The sequence below is a fragment of the Cottoperca gobio genome, chromosome 3 (assembly GCF_900634415.1).
Source record: "Cottoperca gobio chromosome 3, fCotGob3.1, whole genome shotgun sequence".
NCBI lineage: Eukaryota > Metazoa > Chordata > Actinopteri > Perciformes > Bovichtidae > Cottoperca > Cottoperca gobio.
In genome coordinates, this window is record NC_041357.1 from 21,666,691 (window position 1) to 21,677,504 (window position 10,814).

Consider the following 10,814-nt stretch of genomic DNA (forward strand, 5'->3'; position numbering starts at 1 on the left):
AATAAGGCACTGTTTACTTTTGTGAGAACCATGGGAGTGTTTACTTAGAAATTACTTCCCTAAAAATTTGGTCATGTTTTCCATCTGAAATGTTTTCTATGTTCACTCTTTCCTGTTCTCAAATGGAGATACTGGTTTATATCGTACTTTTTTTATAATAATTTTAATTTAAATAATGGTCAGCATCAGACAAGGCAATCTGAGAAATGGTCATAACTGAGTCATCATGGTCAATCTGTATGCGAGTCCAGCTTGACAAATTTTCTGGATTCCTATGGTGTGAAGATCACTTATTAGGACCTACATAATAATCCACCTAAATGCAGGTGGATTATGCTTGAAAATTGAATATGCTCAATGAAGGGGGGGGGGGGGGGGATGGGACAGCCTCCTTCACAGCCTCCATCACAGCTTTCTATTAATGAGGTTTCATTTAATTTATAACAATAAGGGTTTGCAGCTCATTCTCAAAACAGGAGCCTCAGATTGCTTCTTAGTCAGGATGGTGATCCCCTTAACAGCCCTGTATAAAGGGAGGGGGGGGGGATATCTCAAGCTTGTTAAACAAATAAGTTATTGGGCGTGTTAACACATCAACTAACATTAGTTATAAAATGTTATTAACTTTAATTGACTGCATTTATTGAAAAATTGACCTTACATAGATACTGTGTAATATATGTTTTAACTCTCCTATAATGGGAACAGCGTTGCACTCAGTGGGAGCAGTGATGCTGCACTTTGGACTGAAGGATGCTGCAGGTCAGGAGTAAGTTTATTGTTTGAGATACGAAGGACTTCACAGAGATGCTGTCGGTCATTTTGGTTCTCAGTCTGCTTTTGTTAACAGAGAAAATGTTTGCTTACATATATGAGCCGAACAGACTCATCATTCTTTGTGTGTGGCGTCTCATCAGAGGAAACTTTTCCAAGCTCCGGTAGAAGTTGGGGAGGGAGAGAAGCTGATGCTGATTCTTCAGGGAATTCTCGTATATAATTAGCACGGAGCCGCGACTCAGCCAGCGCACATCAGAACAGTGGAGTACGTCCACATTCAGCATCGACATCAGACAGGAAAGCTTGAAATTCTCTGCGGTAAAGTCCTCGTGCTCAAATTATGTTGTGCCCTTTAGACTCCTAAGACCAGCTCTTCCATAACGCAAAGGTTATCGTCAACTCCCCGCAAATGAACAGCTGTACGATGTCTGTCGCATCTGTGCTCTCATCACATGCAATCGAGTAAAAATCTAAAGGACAAGCTTTATCTGACACTTGATGCTTTAAGTTAGCTGACAAGTCAAAACTGTGTTTCTGTGTTAGAACTAAGAAGTACAATACATTAAAGCGCAAGTTTCTATCTGGGCCTTATTCCATTATACTTTTAGAATTTGCTGCGGGCCGCAGTTGACCCGCGGCCGTAGTTTGAACACCCCTGATGTACACTGTTCTCTCACAAAGACCCACAAAAACCCTGTCAAATCATGTGACACGTGATGCCATCCCCATCCTCAAAAACATTATTCATTGTTCAAAAATATTGAATAAAATAAGATGATCCATTAATAAACCCACATCCAGGAAATTTGAGGCAAAGGGAGTACAAAGTATAATACAAAATATACAATATATATATATATATATATATATATATATATATATATATATATATATATATATATATATATATATATAACCGATATAGTATATATTGTAGACAGTGAATATCAGATTCTAATTATTTCATATGATCTATAATATTACACAGGATATGATATTGCACATACATACCTGTCAACCCTCCTGTTTTTCCCGGGATTATCCCGTATTTTTCCTTCTATCCTGCTGTACTGCCGTTTAAATATTTTCGATATTTTTAACCTTTCAAAAATAAAAGTAGGCCTAATTTTAAAAAGTGTACATGGTAAAGTGGCCTCCGGTACAGCAGGTGGCAGTATTATGTTTAACTTTAGCTGAAAAACGTTATCCGCCAGTAAACACAGAGAAGAAGAAAACAGGAACAATAACACAGAAGAAGAAGACAAAAGCATATGGATGAGAGTCACAGTGAACGGGAGATAGATGGAGACGCTGTTGTACCTGCCAAACAAGTTAAAACTTTATGCAAGTACCTGGCCAAATGGGAGGAGTCCTTCCCTTATTTAATAAAAAGCAGAGTCGGGCAAACTCGTGCTTTTTGTAGAGTGTGCCATTCAGATGTTAGCATTGCACACAGCGTAATGAGCGATGTTTGCCAGCGAGAAAAATCGTCCAAGAGGCACAAAAACATACACTGTCAATGACTTCATTTGTGACAAGAACTGTGTCGGAGGCAGACCAAGTGACCAAAGCTGAGGTATCAGGTTTCCCGACTCTGCCATCGCAAGGAAGTATTCGTCAGGGAAAACAAAAGCCACACAACTCATCAATCATCAAATAAATTGATAATAATAACTAATAAATAAAATACATACATCTTATAAACATGTCTGTACAAGTAATCCATCCATCCATCGTCTACCGCTCATCCGGGGTCGGGTCGCAGGGGCAGCAGCTCCAGTAAGGAACCCCAAACTTCCCTTCTCCGGGCCACATCCACCAGCTCAAACTGGGGGATCCCGAGGCGTTCCCGGGCCAGTGAGGAGATATAATCTCTCCACCGAGTCCTGGGTCTTCCCCGGGGTCTCTTCCCAGCTGGACACCTGGAACACCTCCCTAGGGAGGCGCCCAGGTGGCATCCTTACTAGATGCCCGAACCACCTCAATTGGCTCCTTTCAACGTAAAGGAGCAGCGGCTGTACTCCGAGTCTCTCACGGATGGCTGAGCTTCTCACCCTATCTCTAAGGGAGACGCCAGCCACCCATCTGAGAAAACCCATTTCGGCCACTTGTACCCGTGATCTCGTTCTTTCAGTCATGACCCAGCCTTCATGACCATAGGTGAGGGTAGGAACGAAGATCGCCCGGAAGATCAAGAGCTTTGCCTTCTGGCTCAGCTCTCTTTTCGTCACAATGGTGCGGTAAAGCGAATGTAATACCGCCCCCGCTGCTCCGATTCTCCGGCCAATCTCTCGCTCCATCGTGCCCTCACTCGCGAACATGACCCCAAGGTACTTGAACTCGGGGTAAGGGCTCATTCCCTACCCGGAGTAGGCAATCCACCGGTTTCCTGCTGAGAGCCATGGGGGCTCCATTCAGGGTCTCCAAGAAGGCCGAATACTCCGAACTGCGGTTTGAGGCATAGGCACAAACAACAGTCAGAGTTTTCCCCCCCATAACCCGAAGGCGTAGGGAGGCGACCCTCTCGTCCACTGGGGTGAACTCCAACGTAGTGGCGCTCAGCCGGGGGCTTGTGAGTATCCCCACACCCGCCCGACGCCTCACACCTTGGGCAACTCCGGAGAAGAATAGAGTCCAATCCCTATCCAGGAGTACGGTTCCAGAGCCAAGACTGTGCATAGAGGCAAGCCCCACCAGATCCAACTGGTAGAGCTCCACCTCCCGCACTAGTTCCGGCTCCTTCCCCCACAGAGAGGTGACGTTCCACGTCCCCGGAGCCAGCCTCTGCTGCCCGTGTCTGGTCCGTCGAGGTCCCTGACCATCACTGCCACTCGTGTGACAGCGCACACGACCCCAGCGGTTCTTCCTGTGAGTGGTGGGCCCACAGGATGGTTGGATGGGAGGCACCACGTATCTTCTTCGGGCTGTGCAAACCCGGCCACCAGGTGCTCACTGTCGGGCCCTCCCTCTTGGCCTGGCTCCAGACGAGGGCCCCGGGCTTCCTCCGGCCAGGGCCTCTCCTTCTCTTTCCCTTTTTTTCATGAGGTCGTTTTGAACCATACTTAGTCTGGCCCCTCGCCTGAGACCAATTTGCCTTGGGAGACCCTACCAGGAGCACAAGGCTCCAAGCAACACAGCTCTCAGGTTCATAGGGACACACAAACCTCTCCACTACGGTAAGGTGATGGTTCCTGGAGAGGTGTACAAGTAATACATACTTTAAATAAACATGTATTCCCTGACTGTATACCCGTCCTTTATGTGTTTACATTTACAATATATGGGTAGGGGCTGGGGGGTTGAGAGCTGTTAAGGCAGGGCTATTCAACTTCATTAGCAAGTGGGCCAAATAGGAAATCACTGGGGGTTTGTAGGCCACACAATACTTTGTGAATGATTCACTAAAAATAACTCTTACTTACAGTAGTGTTAATAGTTACTAATACATTAAATGAACAAGTCAAGTGCATCCCTTTTTTCCACTTTAATTGTATCACCATAATTCATTGCTTATTCATTCATAGTGATGTGCTACTATAGCACTACCACACAACAGACATCTGACCCAACGGGACAACTGGCAGAAAACAAGCTGTGATTTGACTTTTAGTGCCTCTTCATGTTGTATTCTTTCATCACGGAAATACATTTGTTGCACGATAAACACACCAGTTTTTTACTTGTTGCGGCTGGCAAAGTAAATCAATATTTGTCAGTCCATTCGCTCTGGAATTGGTGATTTTCAGAATCAACTTTACATTTCTTTGGCTTGGCGAAACATCTTGAAGCGTGTTGTTAGCTTGCCTAGCTAAAGTAAGGGAGTGACTTTCTCTGTGGCCCGCCAACCTAGTGTGGAACATGAGGTTTACTGAGCCGATGGCAGGTGTGGACAGAGTGTGTTTTTTTCCGGATGCCGCTGCAGCTCGGAATGGAATGGAAAAACCTATGTTTTCGCCGCATCGTCGGATTTGGTCTTGGTATGTACTGGCATGTATTTATGCTATACATGCCAGCCCAATTTGCAGGCAACCTCTTGCAGGCCAGAAAAAAGTTCAGAAGGGCCGTATTCGGCTATTCCCTATTGGCCTTGGCTATTAAAACCAGTCAACCAATTTGAGAGTAAATTCGTTGTAATCCTGTGTTTACAGTTCGAATACGTGGCTAGGCCTTTCTGTTTTATCTAGATATTATACTATATTTGGAGGGTGCCTGGTGGACTCAGTGTGTGTGTGTGTGTGCGTGTGCGTGTGTGTGTGTGGGTGTGTGTGTGTGTGTGTGTGTGTGTGTGATTATACCAAATGTGGTGTAATTACTGTAATGTTTACGAGGAACATGCCCAGAGCTGATATTACTTGGCATGTCCTTCTTAACTATTGCTCTTAACTCTCCAGACAAGAACAAGCCTCTCTCTCGCCTGTAAAGAAATATTCTTTTATTCATATATTCAAGAATTTTCTTCTCATTTTTAACAAATATCACTGACACGACAGGAATCTTCAGAGTGAACAAAGTACTCCGATCTTTTACTTAAAGTTCAAGTGGTAATACCACAGTTTAGAAATAAAAGTCCTGCATTAAAAATTGTACTTCAAGTACAAAGTCCTCGTTCTGCACATCGGCCCATTTCAGAAAAATATGTATTATATTATTGTAATATAATTATTGATGCATTAATGTTTTTGCAGCTGGTAAAGGAGGAACTTATTCGCCTCTGAGTGGAGTAGAAGTATAAAGCAGCAGAACATGGAAAAACTCAATTAAAGTACAAGTACCTCAAAATTGTACTTTAGTTTTACTTAGTTACTGTCCACTGAATACAATCTGTGTGTAGCACAGGTCAAACTAGCTGGATGGCCAAGCATCACTGGAAATCACCAAATTCATAATGTGTAACAAAAGATCCTTAAATATTTAGGAATGAGTCTTTTCAGAATGTTCTTCAGTGTGTGCAGAGAGACGGTCAGTGTGTGCAGAGAGACGGTCAGTGTGCAGAGAGAGGGGGGGGGGGTGGGGGGGGGGGGGGGGGGTAAAAAATACACTGCAGAAGTGCACCCTTCAACTAAAAAACCTGATGTAGTGTATTGTGTAGGGCTTTATAGAACCTTGCAGCTGCTTTGGTTCTGTTTTTATATAAAGGGTCAAACTAACATGCTATTTTCTTACTTTCAAACACAAACAAAACAGAAAATCATATACTCAACTCTCCAAATGAATCCACCTCAGATAAACACTGAGTTCAAATGCTTGTTCAGATTATTAAATATATTGAACATATGTTTGTGAATATGTCTTATTATTTAACTCAGGTGAGCAGAGATGGGGAAATGTTGCATTTCTTTCCTGTTTACTGTCGAATGTTATAATGTATTGATCTTCTGTGTATTGTGAATTGTGATTTACCGTTTTATGCTTTTCAACATTAAATAATTTAATTTACTGTGTGTGTAATGATCAAATGTGGAAGTGTTTGAAATATTTACTGGATAAAAACACAATTTCTTAGATGCAAAGAAGAAAAATGATGCATTGTTCAAATATACACTGCAAATATACTAATTGCAGTGTAAAGATAGACTACATTACATATATTCTTAATTATGTGTAAGATACACATTTGCAATGTTGGAAAGCAAAACACTTTATTTTACAGTCTGTGATTTCCTAAAAAGGACTTTGACATTTGGTACAAATTATAAGAGCAATAAAGACACAATCCTTAACATTTTCTTTCAAGTTTATTTATTTCTTCTAAAATAACTGGTCATTATAAATCCAAAGAAATATTTCTTCTTTATTTACAGTATTACTGAAAATCTTTAGTCTCCATATGTATTGAACTGTATGCTTTCCTTTAAAATAAATAAATCTTACAAATTACAGAAGAAGAAAACAGGAACAATAACACAGAAGGAGACGAAAGAATATGGATGAGAGTCACAGTGAATAGGGAGATAGATGGAGACGCAGTTGTACCTGCCAAACAAGTTTAAACTTTATGCGTTGATTTCAGTCGCAGTGTAGCGGACATGTTTCCCGATTCTGCCATCGCAAGGAAGTCCTCGTCGGGGGAAACAAAAGCCACACAGCTCATCAATCATCAAATAAATTGATGATAATAACTAATAAATAAAATACATACATCTTATAAACATGTCTGTAAAAGTAATACATACTTTAAATAAATATGTATTTCCTGAATGTATATAGGCTACTCGTCCTTTATGTGTTTACATTTACATTATATGGGCTGGGTGTCTGAGAGCTGCAGAAAATGTCCCTTATTTTGAAATTCCAATGTTGACAGGTATGCATGAATGAATTGTAAGTCTTAGTATATGAAATCAGCCTATAATACGAGAAATCACATATATAATATAATGAACATTTATTTTATATATTTCCACAAATTCATAATTCTGTCCAGTACATTCACAACTCTCTTTTTCGTATGTGATCCTTACTCTGTGCTCGATTGCTTTACCCTGAGTGTTGGATAGGTTTTTTCGATGTTGATTACACTCTCCTGGACTAGGTAGGGCCTTACCTCTGAAGGGAGTTTAGGGTACATTTTATTACGTTACCTCATCCTTTTCAGTCTTTTAGGTCAATATTACTATTGTTAACCATGGCAGACGACGAATTAGAGGCAATTAGGAGTCAGCGAATGGCGGAACTACAGGCAAAGCAAGGGGTAAGGACAAAACATGAGCTGAAGCGTGTTTACGGCCGCCTTATAAGGAGATGCTGAGTGCATTATGCTGCTAGCTAGTGTGGCTAAACCAGTCATCACAACTCAGCTAATTTAACTGTCACTCGGGATAAACATAGCCCACTTATAAGAGCCATGCTCACTGTAAATGTTAACTCTGTATTTAGTTAGATACATCACAGTAATAATAACGAACATCATCTTACTAGCACTGCTAGCTTTGCATCGACAGGACAATGACAGTGTTAGCTGAGCAAAATTGAACACGAGTTGTGAAAAATTAACCTATTTTAAATGTTTTTCTGGACAACTGCCCAGTAGACTGGTGAGCTTAGTTGGGTTTAAGTATTTTCTTAAATTATCTATTTTAGTGAGAAGGCACGTACGTTTCATTAATATACATGTTTATTTACGATCCACATGATAAACTAAAACATTAACAAATCGTTAAATGTAGGCCTAACTACCTTGTTATATGTTTGTAATAAATTATGTATACTATAACAAAACCATGATGTGGTGGCATCCTGTATGAATAATATGTAAAAACCTGGCTTTCTTAAAGCAAATTTCAATCATTGGTTTTAGGTTCAACACAGTAAATCTTACACACAATGCAGCAGAAACCAATTAGTAAAATGTCTTTGTCAATATTTAGGACAATGTTATCTTATCACAGATAAATTGGAATCAGCGTATATTTTGCCAGGTAAATAACAATACATTTCACTACAGAAAGGTTGAAGATACATTTGAAGAAGTTTTAAATATCCAACACCATACATATTGTGTACATATCAGTGGCTAGACATAAACATAATGGTTACATTTAAAAGATTCTTATCAAAACTGTTGTGTTTTTTATATTATACGTCCTTTCTTCAGCTTTTTGTTCATGAACCAAACAAGCATTTATTTTTTATTAAAATCAGAATTGCCTAGAATATTTTCCCAGCAACTTCTCGGGGAATGTGTCAAATCATTGTGATGAAAAACTGCATCTGGGTTTTTGTTTTGTTTAAGGACAACATTCTGATACATTTATAATATAGAAGAAAGACTTATTTTCGTTGGTGTCCCTGGTGTTTGTACAATCCACCGACCTTTATCAAGATGGAGACGGATATTCAACGTTTAAAGAAATATTAGAAACTTGAAATTATAATATTATAAACAATTGCTAAACGTTTTCACAAAGCACATAAGGTAGAAGGAAGCCTAGACACCCAAATAAATCTCACCATCAAAGGGAACAGCTGTTGGACACAAGATGTAAACATAAATAGATTAAAATGTTAAACAGAAAAAGAATACTGTACAATCTGATATCCATCAAGATTAGGATATAGCTTGTACATCTATAGACATTGAGATATATCTAATTAACTTCATGAGTCCAGACGTGACTTTGCTCCAGCTGTGCTCCTTGTATTGAACCACACAGACCTGGCCTTCATGATTTGTGTCTCACATAAACACTCTTTTACTGGCACACTGTAGTTTCTGGTCTTCATCCAATATCAACAGATATGTATCCAAACATTATGTCCTAGTTTGAAACGTTTTTAAAACTTTGCTTAAGATAACTCCGGTTCAATCAAATAATCAAACAGCATGGGTAAACACATTTTGACAGTTATTTATGTAGTTTGTGAGGCCATTACCAAAGTTAAGATAGTTTGAAATCCTTCCTAATTAGATTATACATCCTCCAGTTAGCTGAATGCAGAAATGTAACATATCTTTAATGGGGCTGTGTCACATATTCTTTCAGGATGCTTCAAATAATCAGCAGCAAGGAGAGGAGGCCAAACAAAGGTAAGGAAAAATACAGACTGCACTGTGCACTGAATTATCTACAAATGATTTTTAGATGATTACTTTTACAGAGTCACAGCATATTTGAAAGCAAAATTACGACCACTTATAATATTAAACCTTTCAGTGTAACTGTGGGACCAATCCAGGGTCCTGATGGCTTGACAGTTTATTAATTGTACTGGTTTCAGTCCTAGATCCAAACAGTAGTAGGTACTGCTGATGTAGTAATATTGTTACTTTGTATTTACAGAGAATCCGACATGAGGAACTCTATATTGGCTCAAGTTCTCGACCAGTCTGCTCGTGGCAGATGTAAGTGTGCTCTCAGATTTATTGTTCAGCCTATTAAAAGGAATCCTTGGCATATTAAAAATGGATGGGAAACAGTAATACAAAGATTTGTGTAAAAATCTGATCGTAAATATTCAAAATGAAACAAAATGTGAGACGTTAGGTTAGTTTCATGAGTGTTTTTTATTCACCAATTGTCATAAGGAAGATAAACTTATTTTGTGTGATGAATAGGTTGGCACGGACACCTGTAAATGCCACTCACAAGGCGGTATGAATATGTTTATTTTTTCAGTGAGCAATCTTGCTTTGGTGAAGCCAGACAAGGCCAAAGCAGTTGAAAACTATCTCATTCAAATGGCTCGTTATGGAAAGTTGGGAGGAAAGGTAAGAAAATGACCTGCTGACGCTTGAAGCACTACTGTTATTGATATGCCAGCAGTGCAATGAATGGATTTTCTTTTTTTGTCAGATTACTGAGTCGGGCTTGATCGAGATTCTAGAAAAAGTCAGTCAGCAATCGGAGAAGAAGATGACTGTCACAGTGAGTTCCACTGAAGTGTCACCTGTGTTTGATTCATTATTAATCCCTTGTCTTAAATCATTTATGCTCTGTATAGTTCAACAGGCGGAGGGTGATGGACTCAGATGATGAGGATGATAACTAACTTTAAGCCCTGGAACAAGCCAAGAAATTCGGGAGAGGATATGCTTCACTGGGACTCTGATACCATCTTTGACCTGATAGCCGAATCCTGGGATGCCACACTAGCTTCTGTGTGTCTCTGGAAAACTACATTACCAAGAGAGAAGAACAAAGTGGAGTTGACATTGTGGCATAAGTGCTGGGCGGTAGAATACACACAGTATCAAATAAGGCGCTCTTCTGCGATCTCTTTTCAACGAAGTTGCTACAAATTTGCTCTGCATGTGTCGTACCCCTGACAGCTCATGGCACTGTTTGACTCCTCTAGTCCCTCTCAGTAGTTACTTGGTTTTTTTTCTCGTTTTTTTTCACCATGTTTCCCTTCTGTTCTTCAATCACAAGATGTTAGACAAAATGCAAAGCACACTGCTGCTGGTGCATTTTATCTCGACTGTTCTGTGAATACAATACATTGTTCTATATTCAGGGCCAGCATTTGGATGTTGCACTTGGATTTTTTTTTTTTTGCTAACATGTATCTTAAATGTTTACATAAAAAATAAAAAAAAA

General features: G+C 39.9%; 1 protein-coding gene across 1 annotated transcript; it reads left to right on the forward strand.

The window, feature by feature from the left end:
• The first annotated feature begins 7,266 nt into the window (after positions 1-7,266).
• On the forward strand, positions 7,267-10,814 carry pdcd5 (programmed cell death 5). The gene is made up of 6 exons (XM_029461481.1): positions 7,267-7,468; positions 9,261-9,304; positions 9,558-9,619; positions 9,894-9,985; positions 10,071-10,142; positions 10,219-10,814. The coding sequence occupies exons 1-6, from the start codon at positions 7,403-7,405 to the stop codon at positions 10,264-10,266; spliced, it is 384 nt and encodes a 127-aa protein (XP_029317341.1). The 5' UTR covers positions 7,267-7,402; the 3' UTR covers positions 10,267-10,814.

What these genes read in the sequence shown, in the direction of transcription:
- pdcd5 (XM_029461481.1), top strand. Translation starts at nt 7,403, where the DNA reads ATGGCAGACGACGAATTAGAGGCAATTAGGAGTCAGCGAATGGCGGAA. An exon ending in AACTACAGGCAAAGCAAGGG is followed by an intron (nt 7,469 to 9,260) that starts GTAAGGACAAAA and finishes ATATTCTTTCAG; the next exon opens with GATGCTTCAAATAATCAGCA. An exon ending in ATGGAAAGTTGGGAGGAAAG is followed by an intron (nt 9,986 to 10,070) that starts GTAAGAAAATGA and finishes TTTTTTTGTCAG; the next exon opens with ATTACTGAGTCGGGCTTGAT.